General features: G+C 38.8%; 1 protein-coding gene across 1 annotated transcript in view; it reads right to left on the reverse strand.

The window, feature by feature from the left end:
* The window catches only part of CPA6 (carboxypeptidase A6), a 263,728-nt gene that overhangs the window by 152,933 nt on the left and 85,902 nt on the right, over positions 1-24,893 (reverse strand). The window contains exon 2 of the mRNA XM_068525813.1: positions 2,039-2,114. Coding sequence (XP_068381914.1) covers positions 2,039-2,114 — 76 coding nt within the window. The remainder of the gene's footprint in view (positions 1-2,038; positions 2,115-24,893) is intronic.

Here is a 24,893-nt window from a genome sequence, read left to right on the forward strand (position 1 = left end):
CCCAGTTTCTCTATCTGTAAGATAGCAGTAATGATAGTACCCAATTCATAGGGTCGTTAAAATGAGGCAATTCATAGAAAGCACTTATCACTATGACTGGCATGTAGTGACTGCAAGGGGCTGGATGCGAGTGTGACGTGGACTCACCAGAACGTCGTCAACACTGGGATATTAACTCCCCATCCCCCCTTACTCTGCTCCCCTCTTTCCTCACCAGTCCCTCCCCTCTTTCCTCACCAGTCCCTCCCCTCTTCTCTCAGTTATCTTCTAAGCTCCTTTGCATCCAAACTGTTTCCTACCCTAGTTTATTCTCTTTCCTTAAGGACCAAATGAAAACAATATGCGGGAGCATTTTTAAGTACAAAAAGGGCACAATGTAAATGTGCTGTCATTAGGGTCCACCATCCTGTCTATGCTCAACATCTTTCGGTTCCATCTACAATGACTGATGAGTTTATAAGTAACCCCCACAGTTCTCACTGATGTAATCTTACTGCTTTTGATAATGGTAAGTGATCACTGCATACAGAACTCTGCAATTTCATTTTTATCACTTTGTAAGGCTTACCATGTAAATATATTCACAAATTGGGAGAAACGTACTTTGACAAATCATGTTTTCCAATATTTGGTTCAGAATATTTGTTCCTGGGAATACTGCACTCTAAGATGTAAAGGGGCTACTGTTTTTTTCCACTGATATTTCTACAACACAGTGGAGACAGAAACTTCTGCTTGAAACTTGCTTTGTTTTTGTGTAACTTTTGAGTCCCTGGTGGGTTATTCAGAGAGTGTTCAGGTATTGCTGCTGAAAAGGCTATAATGGGGTTGATGATCATATGTGACCAGAGGAAGGTCAATGTCAGTACCCAGAAGCAGGGATTCCTTTGAGGGGGAGAGGAGGTTTAGGAAATGCCTGGTGAGCGCAGTCTCTCTGGTATTGGATAAAATCGCGACAGTTTGGAATAAGCTCCTGCATCCTCACTCTGAGCCCTTGTCATGGGACCCCCAAGCTTAAACAGGACACTGCATGTGTAGGGGCTGCAGATGAGGAAGAAGAAAGGAAATCAATAAAAGTTCAAAACCTCATTTGCAAATAAATTCAATATCTGAAGGGAAGATGTCAAAGAGAAACATCAAACCAAAAATAAAAGACCAAAAGTCTGATAATTATAAATATCTCCAGAAGCCACTGATTCTGTCATCCCTCCTCTGTCATCCCCCTAACACCATCTCCAGGTACAACTGTATGGCAGTCCTAGGACACTTGCTTGTCTATCCCACACTGAAGGTTAATGAGGCCTCCCTGGCAAGTCTCCTTTGCTGTCCATTAAAATGAAGCTAAACCACCACAAACTTTATGGGATGCTTCTATTCTTGGTAGGCATGGAAGAGAGCCCATCACAACACTTCTCATCATAAGCTTTTAGCTGAAGTTAACACTCAATTATATTGTAGTAATGGGGAGATGAGAAACCCTCTAACTCTAAAAACCATAGAATTCATCAAAGATTGAATAATCAAAGCCCTTCAACCTTTGCCAACAAAATTTTCTTATCGGACTCACTGAAACATAGCAAAATTAATTAACTTGAATTTCTAGCTTTCTTTTCCTCAACTCACGTCTGCTTGAAGTTTTAATTAGAAGGAAAGTGTCTAGATGATCAGCAGGGAGATTTCAAGGAGGAGAAGTGAAGCTTTGGAAAATTACAAACTAAATCCATTTGTTAAAAAAATTTTACTGAGCTCCTAGGATATTCAAGATACTCACTGAGAACAGAGCAATGAACAAAAATAGACAAGCTCTCTCATGAAGCTTACATTCTACTAAGGGAGATGGAAAATAAATGAACTAGTAAATAGATAATTGGTCAGATATATAATATTTTGAGTAACCTTAACTATTTTAAAGGCACTTTCAAGCTATCTCTTATCATTTTCTTCCCTTGACTAATGAAGTCCAATTACTCAACTCTAGTCAGCAAAACCCTGTAAACACATTATGAGCATAATGATAAGTGAGTGGGCACTCGCTTACCTTCAGTTGCTGGTATATTTTCTTCAGTGCATATGCTTCCTCTTCTGTATTGGGAATAAGTCTTATCACCTTATCACTATAAGAAAAGGAAAACAATGGTGATATTTACCTTTCAAAAATAAAGATATAACCATCTCTATCTTCTTACCTTTTAAAAAACTGCCTCTGCATTAAGAAAAACAGCAGAACTTTGGACTGGCCAGCAGGAATTTTATCCTGTCCTTGTTACTCTCTGATTGTATTGGTCTTTTTTTCTCTGTCTGAACACTATTCATTTTTTCATCAGCTTTTGAAGATTACAAACTGACACTCAAGCAGAGAAAGGCCAAAAGCACAGGAACAGTGGCAACAGGACAAGAATATTCATGGTATCTCAAAGCTGACACCAAGAAAGAAAACTCCTGATGACAGGGGGAAAAAAAAACAAACTACTTTTTATTTTATTTTTTAAATTAATTAATTAATTTATTTTTGGCTGTGTTGGGTCTTCATGGCCGCGCGCAGGCTTTCTCTAGTTGAGGCGAGCAGGGCCTGCTCTTCATGGTGGTGTGTGGGCTTCTCTTGTTGCAGAGCACGGGCTCTAGGAGCATGGGCTTCAGTAGTTGTGGCATGCGGGCTCAGTAGTTGTGGCACACGGGCTTAGTTGCTCCACGGCATGTGGGATCTTCCCGGACCAGGGCTCGAACCCGTGTCCCCTGCATTGGCAGGCGGATTCTTAACCACTGTGCCACCACGGAAGCCCCAAAACTACTTTTTAAATTTAACTTAATGCTGAAAAATAATGTGACTTTTGATGAGAGAACCTGTGAAATCCATACACAGCAGAACATATCTGGTTTGGATTCTTCCCACATTGAGAATAGTAAAGATAAGCCCATCTCTACGGGGCATTTTATTTCTCAAGTACAGAGCTTCCCAACTGGTATAGGAAGGGCCCCCAATTATTTGCGGGTGTGCCATGAGATGCTGATGGCTGTAAAATTTTTTATTTTTTTATTCTTATTTTTTTTAATTTATTTTTTATTGAAGTATAGTTGATTTACAATGTGTTGGTTTCTGGTGTACAGCAAAGTGATTCATTTATACATATAAATGTGTTCTTTTTCATGTTCTATTATGGTTTATGCAATTTTTTTTTTTTTTGGAAAAGAAAGAAGTAAAACTATCTTTATTCTCAGATGACATTGTCATCTATACAAATGAATCCACAAAACAGCCACTAGCACTAATAAGTGAGCTTATCAAGGTTACAGGATACATGATAAATATATAAAAATCAGTTATATAAAAAAAATCAGTTATATATGTATATGCTAGGAATGGAAATTGAAATTAATAAAACAACACCATTTACAACAGAATCAAAAATACATAGGGATAAATCTGGCAAAATGTTAAAGATCTGTACACTGAAAACTACAAAACATTTCTAAGAGAAATCAAAGAAAACCTAAAGAAATAAAGAAATATACTATATTCATGAAACAAAAGACTCAACATTGCTAAGATGTCAATTTTTCCCAAATTGATCTACACATTCAATACAATCTAAATCAAAATCCCCGTGTGCTTTTTTGAAGAAACTGACAAAGTGATGCTAAAATTCATATGGAAATGAAAAGGACAAAGAATAGCCAAAACAATTTTTTTTTTTTCCACACACACACACACTGTATTTTATTTTTACAAGAGATAAATAGACTGACACCAAGCATTGTACATGGATGACCACAACAAAAGCAACAATGATTGCAATTACCAAACATGAAACACACTCATACTATGTCATAATATTGACATTCAGTCCAGTAATCCTCCACTGTAACAGCTCCTTTACTTTGCAGTGAAAATTGATTTGTATATTCTTTGCCTCTGAGTCCTTGTGGGATTTTTTTTTTTTTTAATTCAGACAGAAAGTCACAAAAATTATACTCATCCTCATCAGTTCACTCAGTCCCATGTAATTAAATTTTTTTTTCATCTTGATCTTTTGTTAGCACTTTTATGAGTTCATCAGTTTTTCATTAGAGTTCTGAAAATGCTTATTCATTCAGTTCAGCAGTACAGTCAGTTACCAGAAACCTGTACTTGTCAGAGTCTTTTCCATGAATTTCTTAAAGATGAAACCCTTTTATAGGAACATATTTGCAAAAGCATCAGAGTACACACAGAACTGTCTGTAAATGACAAAAGACTTAAAAATGACCACAGTTAAAAATTTGATGAAAGTTCATAATAATGCAGTTGACAAGAAAATTAGTTATTTCTGAGATATACATTTTAAGGTAATAACTAGGATTATGACTTATAACATTATACCAGAACATATAAGATTTTTAGAAATTTCATGTAATGTCTGAAACATTTATATTAACATATTTCCATACAAATAACCCAATGAAAGTTTAGTATTAGTTGTTTTGTTTGTTTGTTTTTTTATACTGCAGGTTCTTATTAGGCATCAATTTTATACACATCAGTGTATACATGTCAATCCCAATCGCCCAATTCATATGCAATATTTTTAAAGTGATAAAAATTTAAAATCAATTTTTACAGCCATTAAAATTTTACCACAGTTGAATATTTGAACACTCTTTATAGATTCTGAATTGCCTAAGAAGACTGGAGGTGTCATGCTTTCCATCAGAGAGTTCTCTGTGGTGGTGACTGCTCCCCCAGGTGTGCCAGACAGGTATTATCATTTTCTAATTACGTCATGAGGAGGTTGAGAAGCACAGCTCTGGTATATAATAATCACAACTATATATGTATAACTGAAGCACTGTGCTGTACACCTGAAACTAATACATTGTAAATCAACTATACTTTCATAAAAAAGAAATTCATTTATCATAGTAAAAAAATAATCACAACTGTTCCACGTGTTTTGCATGGAGTATATACTTATTAAATATTTATTAGCAGATTGTATAAAGGAGATCATTGAGAATAATTGGCTTCCAGAGGAAATGTAAGGAAAAACTAAGTACAAGGGGAATGCATATTTTTCATCATCCTCTATGGCATTTTACAATGACTGCAGATAAAGAAGAATGTTATTAATACCACATATATATATAAAGCACAAAAAAACCCCTCTAGCAGTTTAGTCACAACTTCTCTCTCCAGCCTCAAAGTTGTATCAGAATAAGAATAGAACTTGCATGCTTTTCCAATGGTTTTACTACTTAGATGAATAGCAGTCTCGAAGGCTAGGTAAGATTAATATGGAGGACATCAGAGCCCAAGGGAGACTTCCAGATTTGTTGGACAGTCATTCTTTAGGGCTGTGTGTCCATTATCCAATCACTTTAGCTGTATTCTTTCAAATGATCCTGTTACACCTTCCTTAGGCCTATGAATCAAAAGACCCCTGGGTTGCTGATGATAATTTAGTATGTTTTAGGTACTCCTACTCAATATGGCTTTGTAGCTTTGATTTCCTCAAAAATCACACAAAGCAACCTCTCACTATCCATGTCATAAAGCCCACTTTTCTGGAAAGAATTAAAAAGTAGAAGGAAAGGAAAAAAATCCAGTCACTGTAAAACAACTCCAAAAATGACCTTCAGAATTTAAATGTATTACACCTTTTCTTTTTTTCATTTCTGTTTACACATTTCTCTGGCTTTTGTTTTTCCTGGATTCATCATATCCTGGCCTCTCCCACCTGAACCAATATAATTCTTGGCAAAGAGAAACAACTCCGATGGATGATATGGTTGTTTTTGAGGGATGGATCACTTGACAGCTTGCTGAAAAACACCTCCATCTGGGGCCCTGTCAGCTCCTCAAGAGTGCAAAGAAAGCAATCTGTAGTTGTTTTACAGCCATGGGCAGATTTTTTTTTTTTTTTTTTTAAGATGATAGATAATTCAACCTGGCAATTGGTTCCTCCTCTGTGAGTGTAAGATAAAAGGGGACCACCCCTGGGATTATTTAACCCTGAAAGTGATTGTTCAAACCCAGCTTTGTCATTTTTATCACAAAAAGTTCACTTCATCTCAGCTTGTAGAAATTTTCAGGTGTGACTTGAGAAATGTTACCGTTTGATTACTTATCAAAGAGCAGAGAATAAGGAAAGCTATTTAGGAAAGCCCATGAAATGCCATACTTTTTTGTAAGCCTATAAATTATATTGGTAGACTAGCCAGTAACCAAAACCCAAGAGCTCTTTATTCAGCATGTAAAACCAAATGCCTTCCAAATTGCCCCATTTGTTTTACCAAACAGAAAGCTTACTCTCCCTAGATCTGATAGCTAATCTTTTTCGAAGTGCCGAACAATAATTCAGGACCACAAACAGGAAATTTTCAGGTAGTGAAGTAGCTACTGGAACTTAGAAAAACTAGCTGTGCACAACTATCATAGAAGGTGAACTGAGGCTTCCTTTATAATTTATCAGTTTTTTCAACCACTACGTGACAACATTATTTTAAGACCCCTTCGTTACCCTTTGGGATTAAGACGAGGGTAAATCAGATATTTCTGACTCCGCCTATATAAAGTTGTCAGAGAAAGACTGCACAGATGTTTTTAAGTACAGTTTAAGGATGTAGTACAGAGGCGGCAGGATATCCTAGATAATAATGTCCCAGTAATTATTAATATGTATTCACTCATGATATACTGATATTTTGTCCCCTTGTCTTACAGGACAAATGAGGTTATGTTGCTATAATGCTAGCATCAAGTCTGGTTGTAAATTTGACGACTAAACCTTCTGTACTGTAGCAACCACATTAAAAAAATTTAATCAATTGAAAAACTATTATTAAATGTCTGATGAGAATGTATACTCCTAGAGAAGAGAATTCAGCAAGAGAATACCATGTCAAACTTGTTACCACCTGTCTGGGTCTCAGAGTCCTTGTTACAGGAGTGAGGGGTGAACTCCCAGCTGCCTTTTCATTTTATTTTTAAATTTAATTATATATATATTTTTAAATTTTCGAAGTATAATGGACTTATTAGTTTCAGGTGTACAACATAGTGATTCACTATTTTTATAGATTACACACCAAAGTTATTATAAAATATTGACTATTTTCCCTGTGCTGTACATTACATCCCTGTGACTTATTTTCTAACTAGCAGTTCGTTCCTCTTAACCCCCTTCAACTATTTCTCCCCTCCCCCTTCTTCTCTCCCCTCTGGTAACCACTAGTTTGTTCTCTGAATCTATGAGTCTTTTTCTGCTTTGTTATATATATTTTTTTAGATTCCACATATAAGTGAAAACATACAGTATTTGTCTTCCTCTGACTTAGTCACTAAGCATGATACCTAAGACTGTGTCGTTGGAGCTTGATGCCTGCTGTAGTCATCGCTATGCCTTGACCACACCTACGGAAGAACATCTGTGTATGGACAACCTGAGAGTCCTCTCCTCCTCAGCCTCCTTTTGAAAGCCATAAATGTGAAGCTCCAGATTTTTCCTCTAGCTCCTGGCATGACCTTTCACAATTCTATTATCAAACTCTACATTTCTTTGTAAGAGCTAGTTTATGAATCCATGTTTATAAAAATTAAAATACTACACAGGATGTGAAATAATAAAGTTCCTCTCCCAGTTCTCTTCCAACCCAAACCTCCCATCTGCCCCTAGTGGCCATTATGAACAGTTTCCTGTGATTCGCGCCAGACTCTGCATTTACACATGCACGCATGAGCGCGCACGCACACACACACACACACACACACACATTCACACGGTGATTTGTTTTATAACACTTGATAATACTAACTTGCTTTTATTTTTCACTTAATTCATTTTAAATGCTATTTTTTTACTTAATTTGGTTTTAAAATGCTCCTTTTAAATAAACAACTGGATTCCATATGATAATATTTTATTTCAGAGTTTTATACCTATGTTCGTAAAGGAGGCTTTTAACAATCCAACTTTAAAGCATCATGTTCTTTTTGAATCACTTTTGTCTGATTTTGGTATCAACATTATGCTTACTTCATGGGATTAGGGATTTTTTTACCACTGTAATATGCTCTGACAATTTGAATGACACAGAAGTTATGCTTCTGATTGTTCTGTAGAATATACTCATAAAATCTTTGAAGGTGAGACCTCCTCTTCCTTTTTTTTGTTTTTGTTTTTTTCTGGTGGTTGGGGGTTAGATATCTACCTTTTAAATTCTTTTGTGGATAATGGTATGTTCGGTTCTCTTCTGGGCTTTTGGTAATTTACATTTCACGGAAAACCATCCACTTATTTTTATGAAATATATTAAACTATTAAAAAGTCTTACAATTTAAGACTTCTATCTTTCTTTATCTGTAGCTTTGTCCCCTTTTTATGTCCTAATGGTATTTGTGGGATTTTTAAAAATTCCTCAATCAGATTTTGCAAAATTTATTTTATTGGTCTTTTAAAGAATCATTTTGTTTTTATTGATCAATTATGTTTATTATATATAAATATATATGGATTTTGATGTATATATAGTTATATATGTTATATATTAATGTATAACATGTATTTTGATGATACATAGTTATGTATAGGCTCATAACTACTACATCTTCTGAATGAAATGAAACTTTTATTTGAACAAAATATCCTTAGAAAAATCATTCTTTGGCTCATTTAAATAGCCCTTACCTTGAATTCCATTTTCCCTAATATGATTGCCACTCGTGCTTTCTTTTTGTTTAGCTGGCACAGTTTTGCCCATCTCTTTCTTATGCTTTATTCCCCAGATGTGTCTCTTGCAAATGTCATAATGCTAGATTAAATTTTAAAAAACCATAAAGAACTTTGACTTTTAGCTGGAGAATTGTACTTGTTCACATTAATTATCATACCTAATATGTGTAGTTTTAATCTTACAATTTTTCATTTTGTTGTAAGTTCTTGTTGCCTTTTTCTTCCTTTTCTACCTTTCTTAGAGTTAACCAATTTTCTTTGCCAATTGTTTCATATCTAGTGGTTTGTGAGCTACGCATCTTATTTCTATTTCTTCCGTGTTTTTATACATTAAAAAAACCTTAACAGAAATAGAGGCACAGATGTAGAGAACAAACGTATGAACACCAAGGGGGAAAAGCAGTGGGGGGGAGAGGGGGTGGTGGTGGGATGAACTGGGAGATTGGGATTGACATATATATACACTAATATGTATAAAATAGATAACTAATAGGAACCTGCTATATAAAATAAAATTCAAAAAAAAACCCACCTTAACAAATACCTCTTCTTTCATGTCTAGAATTAATGTCTTAGTACTTTCCTCCCTTGAAAAAGATTTAAAAATATTTTTTCTCCATCCCTCTCCCTCCCACATTTTTCCTCCTCCGTCATTCCATGTTTGTGAAAATCAACTGGCATTTTTGTTGCACGTGTCTAAGTGTGGATCTCTCCTCAAAACTCATATCTTGAAGTCCTAACCCCTAGTATGGCAGAATGTGAGTGTATTTTGAGATAGGGTCTTTGAAGAGGTAATTAAGTTAAAATGAGATCATTAGGGTGGGGCCTCATCCAATACGATTGGTGTCCTTTTCAGAGAGGAAATTTGGGCACAGACACTCACAGGCAGAGGGGCATGTAAAGACACAGGAGGAGAAGGCCTCAGAAGAAACCACACCCACAGACCCCCTGATCTCAGACTTCCTGTTCTAGGACTGTGAGGAAATGTGTTGCTGGGGCTGAAGTGACCCAGTCTGTGAACTTTGTTGCCAAAGCCCCAGCAGACTAACATTCATACACACTCTGAAGATGGCAGCTTAACCATTATGTCCTCATGGAGCTATTCTTTGATATCCAGAAAATTTCAGTCACCTTGTTCTTTCCTGTATTCTCCCAATACCTTGTACATTTCCTATTACACTCACCATAATTATTTAATGTCTACATCTCTCCACTAAGCTCTAAACTCCATATAAGCAGGAATTCAATACATTGTAGTCTATTTGTGGGAACCCTGCGTTCTGTGAGTATCTCTACAGAGTGGTTTGGAACTGGTCTTGAGGGGTCCAGGGCCAGTTTTTTTGTCTTACTCGAAATTCCTCTATTATGCAGAGGGTGAAGGAGCTCACACTCACGCATGGTAGAGGCCCGGGGTATCTGCTTTTCAGAGGTGTCTCCTATCCCCCACATCCCTAGGAAAGTAAAATCTCCCTCAGTTTCTTCCAGCTGGGTGGGAAGTTTTTCTCCACAGTTCGAGAAAAGTGCTTTGAGAAGAGCAACCTTTACGCAGACTTGCTTCTAGCTCCCCACTCCTGCCCACTGTGGGTACTGGAACCCCAGCATCAGCTTGAGGGCCCCTTTGCAAAGTCCTGACTCCCAGACCTCAAGGCATCAGCTTTTTCTTTTCACTGCAGCTTCCCCCACCCCTCCCCAACTGTTTGGCGCCTGGAAGTTTCCTCTTCTTTCTTCCTCCAAAGCTCAGTAATCCACTAAAACCGATGACAGGGTGGCAGCATCACACACTCTGGAGGCAAGTTGCCAGCACAATCTGTGTGGTCTTAGGCAAGGTTTTTCACCTTTCTGTGCCTCAGTCCCTCTCTCTACAGACTGGGGAGACTCGTACCTAATTCATGGACTATCAAATGAGTGAGGGTTTAATGAGTATTCAAGTCAAGTGCTTAGAGTAATACCTGACATAGAGTCAGAGATATTATAGATGTTTGATGTTATTATTACATTTTGGCATTTTCAGCATTTTTTCGCTTTCTCCAATATTTACATTTTGAGGGTTCCTGATGGCATCCACTCAAATCCTTCATGTTCTCTCCTGTTCTAATCTGTTGAGTGGAAGAATGAATAAGATTCTCAAGAGGAAACTACTTGTAGCAGACCTCCTGAGCAGCCTCAGAATGTGTGACCTGTCTGTAGTCTGTCCTCTGCTTGGTGTCGTGTAACTGCTTCCCTTGGGACCAACCTAATTTGAGACCTAACTTAAAGACAGTCCGTGGACAGTAAAGGTGGAACGACAAGTAAGTCCTGCCCAGTTGGGCTCACTCCATGGCCGGTGACTGACAGTCGACGCAGTCAGATCCCATCTTGGGGAGTTTGCGCTTGAAACATAAAGAAAAGGACCAGTTAGTTTGCAGGATCTGGAGCAGGGGCGCCAGACCCAGGGAACAGCTGAGTGGCCACACTGGCAAAGTCCTCAAGCAGGGAGCACAGGCACTTGACACACAGCCCTTCGTGAATGATCATTTGGTTCCAGGGATCTGGGCTGGAAACAGTCCCCCCTTTTCCTTGTGCTTCCTTATGATAAACTTCTATCGTCTGACATATCTGGAACGTGTCTTTTTTAAACCCAGCAAATGCACCAGTATTAAGAACACATAAACTTCAGATACTTCAGTTTTTCATTCCTGTCTCCAAGTCACTGGATTTATCTTCTCTGATCCAGTTCCTTGTTCATTTAGGGAAGAAAAAGAATAAGCCTGGATTCCAATCAGGGCTCCACCACTTGACCAAACTGTGTAAACATTTAGAGCCAATGATGCCTAATACTTAATTGGGGAAACTCTAGAATTTTGTTGCATAAGGTTTTTGTGAGAATTATTTCATTTGGCCACACTTATTAAGGTTTCATTATGTGCCAGACACAGTGGTGGATGCTGGGGATAGAGCAGTTCCTGCCATGATGGGCTTACCCTCAGTCCCTGTGAGATACTGTCTGGGAAACGCCTAACTTAACATAGCCTCTCAGTGCATAGTAGCTACTGTTATTACCTCTACAGGAAAATATTTTTCTCATCCTTTAGAACTTAACAAGCTGAAAGCAGATGCTTTGCCAAGTGTGTTTCACTGTAAATATCAGAAACAAACCACGATTTAGTTGTGGATCTATTTAACTTTCTTTGGTCGTTGTTGGTGCTTTTATTTCTTGACATTTTCACAGGTATTTGATTCTAATTGTTGATAAGTTTCTTAATTTGGGACTATTTCCTTTCTTCTCAGGCAGCTCTTTGGCATCTCAGAAACACACATATTAGGTAATCTCATTTTCTACAACAGCTATTTATATAAAATAAAAAGGGAAAATAATTTCAGAGATAGTCTTGTAGAGATGTTCTCTCTATTGGTACAGGCTACACATGTTCAATTTTTCAATAAAGACACAATTTACCTGGATGTAGAAAAGGATTTCTAATGTTGCCCTTTACAAGGTACCAGATTAGATGACTATAGTGGATGCTTTTGACTGCTCCTCTTAAATCCATTTTCCTTTCCTTAAACCCTAACAGGACTGGTTTGCTCAGATACACACCCCAACCCCGTTTCAGGAATGAGTCTTGATCAGCCATTCAGAGGATGGATATCCCCTGGACACTTTTGTTAGTCTGCAGATGGAAACGTGCTATAAATGGACCCAATCAGGTTTAAGGGAAGGATTGATATTCCAAGGTTGAGGGAAAAAGAAGATTCACTCTCTTATTGAACATAAGCAATGTGTAACCCTGCTTGGCACTGGCAGCTTGTAATTAAGAAGGGAGTGAACTTTGGGGTGAACCAGATTCTGTGGACTGTTGGGAGAAGAGACAGAAAGAACCTGGGTCTTCAGTGATCTTGTAGAATCAACCAACCTTCAAGCTTGTCCTATCTCTGGATTTCCTGTTATACAGTGTAAAATTTTTCTTTATTGTGTAGGCCAGTTTGAGCCAGTTGTCTTCTACTTGTAACCAAAAGCATGTTGCACAATAACAGTAATTTTACTTATTTTGGCTATTTTTAGGAATGAGATAAGGAAAACCAATAGAATAATTAAATTTACTGTTATTTAATAGTAAGCAAAGTCTTCGCAGGTGGGAAAACACATATTGACATTCCTTCTTTCTTCCCTAAATACCATTCTCTAAAACATCCCTTTAATTTTGGTGGCAGCTTAAAAAACCGCGGGTACTTTCAGAAGAGAAGATTTACGGAACTCAATGGCTAAGACTCATCTCGTATTTGCAAGAAAAATAGGACAGTTTAAAATATTTGCTGATTTTTCTGAAAACTTGTATCTTGCGGAAGAATTAATAATAGGATGTTCACTTATTAAACAAAAAAATCTCATGCCCGAGCACAAAGAAAACCATTAAGTAATCCAATCTAGAAAAATTAATGTTCACACATAGATTCTATATTATAAAGGTCTCAAAGCTGTACTTCCCTTGTTGAAAGATTGTGTTTTGATGCACATGAAAAATTTCATTAAAAAGCAATAAATAAGAGACAACTTGGCAGAGAATACTCTAGAGAGCTAAATGGAGTCTCCCTTCTTTGGTCATGGTTTATAGTTGCAATATAAGATACTCAGAACATGAAGAAGCTTCCTATGGCAGTTTGCCTAGGACATGAAGATTTAGACTTCACTCTCGGATTAACATTAAGCATAAGCAGAAGTGATGACTTTCTTCTTTTTTTTTTTTTTTTTTTTGTTGTTGTTGTTGCTACAGTTATTTTAACAGGAGAGAAAAGAAAAATACAGTCTGCAAAAGCCTTACTGTTGTACTTCACTTTATAACAGAAATTTTCTCAAGAAGTTGAATGCCTACCATGGTGTCTCATCTGTAATGAATGATCAAGAAATATCTGCTGAACTGAAATGAAATTGGCTTTTTGTAAACTGCTATGTTTTAAATTTCTGAAACTGGCTTCCATTGTAAGGCTTGAAAATTTCCTATTCTCTCATTAGCACCGGTCGGAGAGGAAAAAGAAATAAAATGTAACCCTGCCATTAAGTTAATTTCTTACAGTAAGATATTATCTTCACTATGTCTCAAGGACTTTCTATATATCATTGTCAAATCAGTATTTGACAAGTCCTTCTTGTGATATTTAAGAATAGGACTCAATCTGAGGAAACTGTTACCGCAATGGAGAACAAATCATTCATTCAACACATATCTATGTAGCAATTATTCCATGCAAGTCCCTGGTGGGGAAGAAAAAGGAAGTGAGTATAGAGCATATATAATCTAGTATAAAGGTGTCTAATCTAGATGGGTATATAAGACATAAGTAATGCCTTATATTATTACCGTGATATAAGGTAGCATGTGATCAATGTTTTATAAATTACACAGAAAATGAGATCAAGCAGGACCCTGTGGGGCCTTCCCAGGGACAGAACCCCATGTCCTCCACCTCTTGTTTGTAGAAAAGCTTTAGCCTCCTAGGCCTTCCCCTAGCTCTGAAGAGCAAATTTAATCAGCGAAGTAAAAAATACAGAAACGAAAGGAAACAGTCAAGCAAGATGAAATAACAGTAGTTTAGCTATAAAACAAAGTCAAGGACCTTTAGTTCCTCATCAAGAGCTATAGATAATATCCTGAGCCATATCGTTGAGTTGTTTTGCTGACACCAAAACCCCTACCAGGTAGAAGAAGTTAACTGCATGCTGACCACAAGCACGTGGACCCCAGACTGGTTGGAACCAGAAGGTTAATGATGTCGACTCCCAAAATACCACCCCATTACCTCACCACCAACCAATCAGATGAATGTCCATGAGCTGATCAGGCACCCTACAACCCTCACCCTTAATTTGCCTTTAATAACCCTTCCCTGAAAACCCTCAGGGAGTTGTGTTTAGCTGGAACTATCAGAGAAGACGATACGGAAGGACTTGAATACTTGAAATGAAGATTTGTGTCCCAGTTGACTGAGGGTCATCAGTATATCGTAGCTTAGTGGTTTTGAAATTTGAGTGTGCATGAAATTCACGTGGGAATCTGCCAGAATAACTTGTTGGGCTAAATATCTTGAAATCTCCTTTCAGTAACAAACCTTAGCAATACTGAAATTTGTATGTGTGTGTAGTGTATTTTTTAATATGCATGGGTAGGCTGGCAATAAAGTAGGGGAAAGCCTAACAGGTCGAAAATGCTGAGATAAGATAACACTGAAGTAGTGGTCACCCTGATTGAGGGCATGTGGGTAATCCCTGATGTCCTAGAATCTGAACAAGGGGAACATTCAAATCAGAGACACAAACAGAAGGCCTTAAAGATAACAACCTCAGTGAAAGGATGGCCAGAAAGAATGCCTTGTGAAAAGAAAGAGTAGGAATACTTATCTTTCTTGGACTTGGCTCTGGATAGAGGAGAAAAATATAGTCATCACTGAATTTAAAATCACAAGCTATCCAACTAGTAGGGTTAGGAATAAAATTCAAACTGCCCAGGTTGTCCAAAATCTCCAAGCCTCATTCTGTCAGCTGCAGAGCCTTGCCTAGTGATGGCTCACAGCTGAGTCGATCTTAAGGCATTACCTTCAGTTTAGAGGAAGCGCTTCACCCAAGATTAAGGCTCCTCCTACTTCTCAGAATAAAGGCAAACCTTAGCCCATCCTTTATCTTACTATAGTGCATTGCTCTGAGGATGAAAAATTCTCAGGGGTATCAAATAAATCAACAATTAAACAAGGCACCATAAGCCAATGGTGGGACTTCATGCTTCTCCCTGTCATATCATATATCATGAGGGTAAGTAGGGTATTAGAAATAGGATGGGAAAGTTTATATTCAGATACGTCACAAAGTAAGGAGAAGGAGTGATGACAATTTACATCTAACAATCTCGCTTCTTCCATCACCTGTTAACCAAATGCGTTGCTCCTGAAGGGGAGTCCCTGAAGAGTGAACGAAGAGAACACTGGTAAAACATATTGAAGATGAAGGTATATATTGCATCCAGGCAACAGACTTATGGCCAAGCTTTTTATCTTATCTACTCATATATCCTAGAATTCAATTTAAGAAGGAAGAGGGTTGTGAAGGGGCTGTGTATTAACACAAAAGTATGAATTGAAAGGTGAAGGCAGCCTTTCCTGATAGAAACCAAGTCTGATTTGGCTGATTGGCTTGACAACGAAGTTTTCCTTTGCCAGTTAGAGGATATAGCACATAGTTTCCTAAATGAGCTATATCTGCAGAATAAAGGTTTAGAGGAAATTCTATTTTAAAGCAGGTGATAACACCCTTTTGTCAAATATTATTGTGTCGGCATAGATGTAATGAAGTTCACAATATTTCAATTTTCCCAAATCTTTGTGATGATACGTTAAACAAAAAAGGGTGGGGGATGCATTATTTTCTGGAATTCTTTTAGGGGGGCATGAGTAGAGAAGTGGAGAGCTGACTTTCTTAGCTCTCTGGGCTGATTTCCGGTTCTCTCTAAGATGGTAACCCCGCAGACTGAGCACACTTCCCTGGAGGTGTTGTGAAGTTGTCAGGAGAAAATCAGGGAAGGGAGGAAAGACATTCTTGCTGCAGGTGAGAGAGGAACTCAGAGTTCTTATTTAAAATATTAATACTTGATGTATCTGATGAAGCAAAATATTTGATCATTGAACAGATACCTATCACTGCCATTTTTCCAGGTGCTGGAGATACAGTAATGAACAAGGCAGGAAATTTTCTGTTATCATCTAGCTTATGTTGCAATGAGGGAGGCAGATAATGAGTAAATAAATTAACAAACAGCATTCCAGATAGTGACAGAGCTATGGATAAAGTAAGAGGTAATTTGATAGCAACTGGAGAGGGGGCGGTGCTATTTCAGATCGGGTGGTCAAGGAAGCGTCCTCTGAATCAAGTTTTAAATTAATACCTGGATTAAAATGAGCCAGCAGGGGAGGATTCCATGGAAGAGTGCTAAGAGCCCTGAGTTGAGACATGCTTGGTCCTCCTTGAGGACAGCAGGACAGCGAGTCTGCAGCCGAGAACAAAGGGGTGCGTGGAAGGCGGCCACGTTAGAGGGGGATGACCAGGACGGATCACGTGATGGAGCCCTGGACGTGCGTACGGAGTTCTGTTTTTGTACCCGGTGCAATGGAAGCTCTTAGAGGGTTTTCATCAGGACAATAATATCTGATTTATGTTTTTAAATGCTCACCCTGGCTGCTGTGTGGAGAATGGACTCTGGGGGGAAGGGAAGAGAGAGGGGAGAGCAAGGTGACCAGTAGCTGATTGCTGCAGTATGGGACAGAGGTGGCTTCTCTAACGAAGTGGGAGAAAGAGGCTAGATCCAGGATATACTAGAGGTAGAGCCCACAGAATTCACTGCTGAATTTATACAACCAAAGGAGAGTTAGAGAGGAATCACAGATGACTACCACATTTTGGCCATTAACTGAGATTGAGAAGACTGAAGGCGGGTTTGGCAGGAAATATCAAGCTCCTATTTCTCTCTGAACATGTTATATTTGTGATCCTATTAGACACGGATACGGTGATGAGGAGTCAGTTTGATGATACGAATTTGGGGCTTAGCAGGGAGCTGGGGCCAGAGGCAGAAATTTAGGAGACATTAACATACGGTTAGTATTTAAAACCATGATACTCATTTCTCCTAAGTAGTGCATAAAATGTTTAGAGAATAGTAAAATATCATAAATAGGATTTGGATTTCCCAGAAGTTGTTTGCCAGACTTTCTCTTTTCCTAGTTATTCCTTCATTCTGTTTGTAAAATTAGGATTTGAGTGTTCAGTAGAAATCATATGAGGCACGAGAGTCGGGGAGAGAACAGCACTGCTTATGTCATGAGGCATTCCTCATACGTACAAAGCTGGTTTGGTATCATGGTGTCTTTCTCCACTTAGCTCCAAGTTTGAGTCAGGGTCAAATGGAACCTAGATCACATCTAGAACCAAGGGAGCTTGGGTTTCTGTAGCCTCTGATGGCCAGAAAGACGCACAAGCAGGGGTTGGAGTAGATGCTGAGGGAGCCAATCCAGAGTCTGCCCCACTGGTCAGAAAAATGTGGACACCGGCTTTTAATGAGGCTTTAATTCATCTGAGAATTAAATGAATTTGAGGAATTTGATTTGAGGACTTTTTATTGGAAACTTGTTATGCAGAAATATTTTGCCTTCTGGTACATTACAGGGATGAAGCAGTTATGAAAACCTGTGGGAAAGCTCCCTTGGAAGCTATGAGCCAGTTTTCTAAATTAGACTTTTATTTGTTAATCAAAAATAAGAATTGACTGAAATGACTAAGAACAGAAGTGGGGGATATGGTCAGTGAAACGTGGACAAAAAACCAGGATCTCTTTACATTCTTGCCAAATGTGTTCCTCAGTGTGCAGATTTGGAGGGTTTTTTTTTTTAGGATTTTAATTTGGTTTGGGAGGGGATTTTTTTTTTAATTAAATTGGGAAACATACTCATTGTGGTATGGGAATGGTCTTTATATCTCTGGAGGTGACTGTGTTTACTGCTTTGTGGATGTACAATTAATACAGAATGCATAATTGGGAGGGCAAGCTCCCAGGTTCATTGCAGCATTATTCACAATAGCCAAGACGTGGAAACAACCCAAGTGTCCATTGATGGATGAATGGATAAAGAAAATGTGGTATGCATATATATGGAATCTAAAAAAAAAAAAAAGTAGTTCTGAAGAACCTAGGGGCAGGATGGGAACAAAGACGCAGACAACGGACTTAAGGACACAGGGAGGGGAAAGGGTAAGCTGGGACAAAGTGAGAGAGTGGCATGAACGTATATACACAACCAAATGTAAAATAGATAGCTAGTGGGAAGCAGCCGCATAGCACAGGGAGATCAGCTCGGTGCTTTGTGACCACTTAGAGGGGTGGGATAAGGAGGGTGGGAGGGAGAAGCAAGAGGGAGGGGATGTGGGTATAGAAGTATACGTATAGCTGATTCACTTTGTTATACAGCAGAAACTAACACACCATTGTAAAGCAATTATATTCCAATAAAGATGTTAAAATTAAAAAAAAAAAAGAAAAGAAAATGTGGTACAAAGATTCAATGGAGTATTATTCAGCCATAAGAAAGAAGGAAATCCTGCCATTTGCCAAAACATGGATGGACCTGGAGAGTACCGTGCTAAGTGAAATAAGCCAGGCAGAGAAAGACAAATACTCTATGATCTCACTTGTAAATGGCAACTAAAAAAGCCAAATTCATAGAAATAGCAAATAGAGTGGTGGTTGCCCGGGGCTGACGGGTGGGGGAAATGGGAGATGTTGGACAAAGGGTACAAACTTTCAGTTTGAGATGAATGAATTCTGGGGATCTAATGTACAGAATGGTGACTATAGTTAATAATACTGTATTGTATACTTGGAAGTTGCTATGAGTAGAGCTTTAATGTCCTCACCATAACAACAACAACAACAAAATGGTAATTTGTGAGGTAAGGGATGCGTTAAATAGCTTTACTGTAGTAAATATTTCATAATCATCATATTGTATACCTTAAACGTACACACAATATTACATGTCAATTATATCTCAAAAATGCTGGAAAAACATCCGAAGTGCAAGCATTGCATTTTTTCATGCAGAGACTAAGGTAGCTGCATAAAACGAATAGCTATACATTCCTATATATTCTCTGCTTAAATTTTTTTGGGGGGGGGTGTTGACAAAGATGTCTAGAACTTATTTAAAATCACATTGGAGCTGTCTGAATGCAATGTGAATATGGAATTGTCTGTTTTGTGAAGAATAATTAGGCTTATGATAATTGCCCAAATTGAATGGTCTGTAGAGTTCTTTTTTTTAATTTTATTTTTTATATAGCAGGTTCTTATTAGTTATCTATTTTATACATATTAGTGTATATATGTCAATCAAAATCTCCCAATTCATCCCACTGTAGAGAACTTTTTCAATTGTAATGTTTAATGTATTTACTTTCATCCAAACAACAATAAATTACAATGATACCCAATGGTTTTTGAGTTCTTATTATCAATTTTTTTTTCTAAGTGCTTTATGTTTTCTCATTTCATTCTCTTATGATTTTTAGTATTTGCCTAATTTTAAGGTTATATTTGATTATCTCTATCTTTTAAGGATTTGAAGAAATGATAAACAAAGGCAATGATTATCTCTATACACAAGAGCATTAAGAGTCAGGGTTGAATTTTGTCAAGGGTTATTCAGTGTCTTAGAAGGATTACTTTGTCAATAGTTTGTCCAAACTTGTTTCTTATGTCTATAAGCAATGTATGACATGAGAACTGTATAGCTATCATCACCTGTGACTCGTTCTTTTGAATCTGAAAATTTCTAGGAAACAAGAACAACTTTGAAGTAAGCTCAGTCTGACAAAGAGCTCCTTGCGTGGCATTGGTGGCAGATTCTGTGAAGACTTACGGGAAAGTGGCAGAACTATCAATACAACCAGCCTGTGGAGAAGCAACAGCAGCAGTGGGAGGGAAATGAGGACACTTGTACAGAGCGAGGCAGCCAGGCTTTGTCATTTCCCCCATGGGACCCAAGAGCCTGCAAAGGCTCCAAACACCCTGGACGTGCCTTTCTCCTTTTCCTTCCTTATTTCCACTATTTAATGTTATGTGGTGACTCTATGTATGATGTTGGGTGATTTATGTCTTTGAAGTCCTTTCCTGGAGGAAAGATTGAACTTACAGATCACCCTTGAGCAACCTGGGGGCTAATCCACATATAATTTATAGTCAGCCCTCCAGTATCTGAGGTTCCTCTGGATCCATGAATCAAGCAATCAAGGAGCGTGTAGTACTGCAGTGTTTACTACTGAAAAGCATCCATGTATAAGTGGACCCTGGCAGTTCAAACCCACCTTGTTCAAGGGTCAACCAACTGTACTTTTCTTTTTTGGTGGTGGGACTCTCTGGCTCTGTAAGTGTAACCAATTCTGGAACACTTCAGTCAGGGGTTAAGAAACATGACTGCATAATTAACACAACAGTTAAGATGCTTTTGGTTCCAAATAACAGAACACCCACCTCAAAATGAACCAAACCATATGGGAAATTATTTGCTTATAAATGAAAAGTCTAGCAATAGGTAGCAGAGTTTGGTCAGGGCTCCAGCTCGATTTCTCTGCAATTCTCTTAACTCTGTGTTCATCTATTCACTCAAGCCCACTTTCCTTAATGTCACAAAATGGCTGCAGCAGTCCCAGGCCTCACATCCATACACCACATTGTCAGAAAGAATGGGCTACTTTTCTTTTCCAAATATCGAAAGGAAAGAGTCCTAAACTCAAAGATTTAGATCAAGTAAGATGCCAGGCTCACCCTTGAACCAATCATGGCGCCAGAAGAATGCATTCTTCATGTTATCTAGGCTCACTCCTGCAGATGGTGATGGGGAGATTTTGGTGATGGTGGGGGAGGCACCATAAAAATACATGACTGCTTCACAATGAGGAAACACACAATGTTCGCGTGTATAAACCAAGACACAATCCCACGTGCACTTGCTTTCCAAGCTCTTGCAATTGTCATTCCTAGATTGCACCAAGGATTAGTGGGATGCCTTGGGGAGGGGGCTAATTTGGTAGGTTTTAATGTACATGTACATGAGGGGCAACCTGCAGGGGTGGGAGTGGAGAATAATCTTGCAGGCTCTTATAAGCCAAAGCCTTCGGGAAGAATATCCTGAGAAGGCAGACTTTTGGCATTTAACAGTAGCTCAGGAGTAAGTTTAATGAAGAATAATCAGTGAGGGGATGTTAATATCAGCGGTCTAAAATTAACCACACAGAAGCTGAAGAGCCAAAGAATTGTTGTCAGCTATGTTCAAAGGCAAAAACTAAAATGTATTCCTTTTGTCTCCCCCAAAGGAATTTACATGAAGCTTAAAGGCTTTGTGATTCTATAAAGGCCTTTACACCACAGTATCACCTTGTTCAGGCTGCATTTTTTAGTGTCTTCTTACTGGGTACTCAACTTTCCCCATTTGGTGGATAAAATCTATATGATGTAGACTTTTTGCTATATGAATGGCCAGATCCTGGAAAGAAACACAGATCTAAAATGTTATGAGATTCTGGAAATCTGGAATAGTGGGGGATTTCTGGAATGCGAACGGCTTTATTTGCATCGTGCAGCACAGAATATGAAAGAAGGCTAGGGCTCCTGAAGACAAACATCAGAGACCTTAACCCCCATACTGGCTTCCCTCCTGCCCCACACCTCACCCTTCTTCCTTTTATAATATGATACAGGCTGGAGGAGGATTGAGGGCAGTTGATGAAGAGGGTTTTGTACAGGATGGGTGCCAGTCTATGCAGTCTCTGTGACAACGTCCTTCTCTGAGGGAGGCTGGAAACAGAGCTCTGTGGGCATCACCATTTTATTCTGACACATCTACACTGGCTGCTTCCTTTTCTACATTACCCCAGGCCTAGAGGGCTTATAGTGATAGGCGGCCAGATCCATCTAATTTTCTGTTTCTGCACTTTAAACTCTAGTCCTGGCTTTCCTATCACTAGCCGTGAAACTCGAGGCAAATGATTTCACCTTTGTGATCTTTCTATAAGACATGGATAATGCTGCCCTGCATTATAGCACCGCTAGTAGGATCAAATTAGGTAACATGGAGGCATTCTCTGAAAATTATAAAGTTATACAATGGTAGAGAATTATTATTTAATCTCTCAAACACCAAAATGGTCTGGAGCGTTTCAATCGTGCAGTCTTTCAATATGCCTGAGGTTTCTTTGTTGTAATGGTAATTCTTATTGCAGTGATACAATTTGATCATTCTAAAAAGCAAAGCACTAAGATGCTTGTACTTTATAAAATTAGATACAGGAAAAAAGGCATATGCAAATGTTTTGGCTGTTACCATCCAAGTAGAAAAGCAGTCAAATCTGATAACAGGGATCCGACTCTACCATTAGCACGGTTTCTGCGATTTCACTGGCTCTAATGAGCTGGAGAGAGAGAATGCCTACTGTGAAATACATAACAGGAATCAGGAGAAATGGATTTTGATGGGAAGACATGAGGATATATGTCCCTCTTGAGATTAATTCTAAAACCTCATTATGGTTGGCCATGAAAAACATTTCAAGTCCTTACTCTAAGCTGCTTAAACATAACATTTTATTCTGCTGCAATTCTTTTGTGTTGCATTAATCAGGACCCACAAGGAAAACAAAGTGACCTCTCCTCTCCATCTCCTCTTGAGGGAGATCACATAGGCTGGTTCTGATGCCCATTCACAAGTTCCTGAAAAAGAAGGGCATGAGCTCAGCTGGAAATGACAGAGGGGTCCTGTGTGACTCTTTAATGGCATCGTTTAAAAGCTGTGTTTAATCTCTTCAATCTCTGACTTTAAAATGACTGCCATTGTGTGAGTTGGAAGACACAGCACTGAGGGCATGGTGGCAAAGACAGAAGGAAGCACCTGAATTTTTTTTTAAATAAATTTTTTTTTTGTACAGAATTTGTCCCTTAGTTCATCCTTAGCTCTGTTTTCCCTGAGGTTATTTCTTGTCCATCTCCCTTCCTGGACATAAAACACTTGCTCTTGGTTATTACCGCAGGCATATGGGTTTTGGTGTTCAGCTCCTTTGAGTCTCTGTGGAAACAGAGAAGCATACAAGGCAGGCAGTAGGAGGAATTATTATTACTACTATTTGTTTATTTTTGCCTCCTTTGCCCGACTATGCATGGGGTTGGGTGAGAAAAGTCTGCAGGAGAAGGGCTGGTTGGGATGCCCTTTTTAACCCAGATCAACCAGAGGCAGAGTTGATTCCCACCCCCAACCCTGACTTCAGAAACCATTTAACTTTCCCATATAACCTATAACTCTAAATAAACACTGTTGGTTTGAAGTAGTTTCTGTCTGAGACATTTCTATTTCCGGTATCCCATTCTTCTCCCTCCAAATATCCCCACAAATGCCAGGGAACAGGAAACATGGATCAGTATAGCAATTACTGATTAGCCCCAAATCTAAGTTATTTACAATTTAATGCTTATGGAGCACATATGACAAAGAATTCAGAGGACTCCTAGTGATGTGATCGCCATGGGATGCCCAGTTGCAAATCTGACCTTACACCACTTAAGAGCACTTGAGTTCAGGTCATCAAAATGGGTTTCAATCTTTGGCTCAGCTGCTTCACCTCCCTGATGCCTGGTCATCTATAAAATGGTGAAACCTCACCTAAGTAACAGAGCCTCGGCAGGGTTGAGTGAGAACAAAAATGAAGGCTCTTTGTAAAACAGTCAAATGTCATGTAAAAATGAGCTTCTGTCTGGGCCTGCAGCGCTTGGGATTTTAAGGATGGTCTTTATGAGTTTGGGAGTGTTCCTTAATGTTCCAGAACAGAGGGCCAGAGCCAAATGGACAGGTCCCTGTACCTAGATCTCTGGACCTATGCAAAGTATTTCCAAGCAATTTGGCCTTGAAGATTGAGTTGGGGGAACTGAGGCAATGCAATGCCATTTCCTTTCTTCTCAACTATTAATATAAAACCAGATAATAAAGAACACTACCCCATCTTCTACACCTACCCCCCATCTCCCCACCTCTTATCACTAGATTTATTTTGCTTAAATATATGGCGTCTCCAGATTCAGACCAGGGGGAGCAGGAGTGAGGACTCGATGGATTGTGAATGCAAATCTGGACGCGGGTGAGGAAGATACAAAGAGGGGAAGGACCTGGGGATACAGAGAAGCCAAAACTGCAGGTCTCTTCGTCCATTTCCCTCCAGAAAGAATAAGTAAATAAAAGAAAAATTAAAAAGATAACTTTAGGGCTTCCCTGGTGGCGCAGTGGTTGAGAATCTGCCTGCTGATGCAGGGGACACGGGTTCGAGCCCTGGTCCAGGAAGATCCCACATTCCGCGGAGCAACTAGGCCCGTGAGCCACAACTACTGAGCCTGCGCGTCTGGAGCCTGTGCTCCGCAACGGGAGAGGCCGCGATAGTGAGAGGCCCGCGCACCGCGATGAAGAGTAGCCCCCACTCACCGCAACTAGAGAAAGCCCCCGCACAGAAACGAAGACCCAACACAGTCATAAATAAATAAATAAATAAAATTAAAAAAACTAAAAAGATAACTTTAATGATGAAAGTCTCATTAAAAAAGAATCCTTTGTGATATTGGTTGTATTGGCATCAACCAT

Source organism: Eschrichtius robustus, chromosome 17 (assembly GCF_028021215.1).
Source record: "Eschrichtius robustus isolate mEscRob2 chromosome 17, mEscRob2.pri, whole genome shotgun sequence".
Classification (NCBI taxonomy): domain Eukaryota; kingdom Metazoa; phylum Chordata; class Mammalia; order Artiodactyla; family Eschrichtiidae; genus Eschrichtius; species Eschrichtius robustus.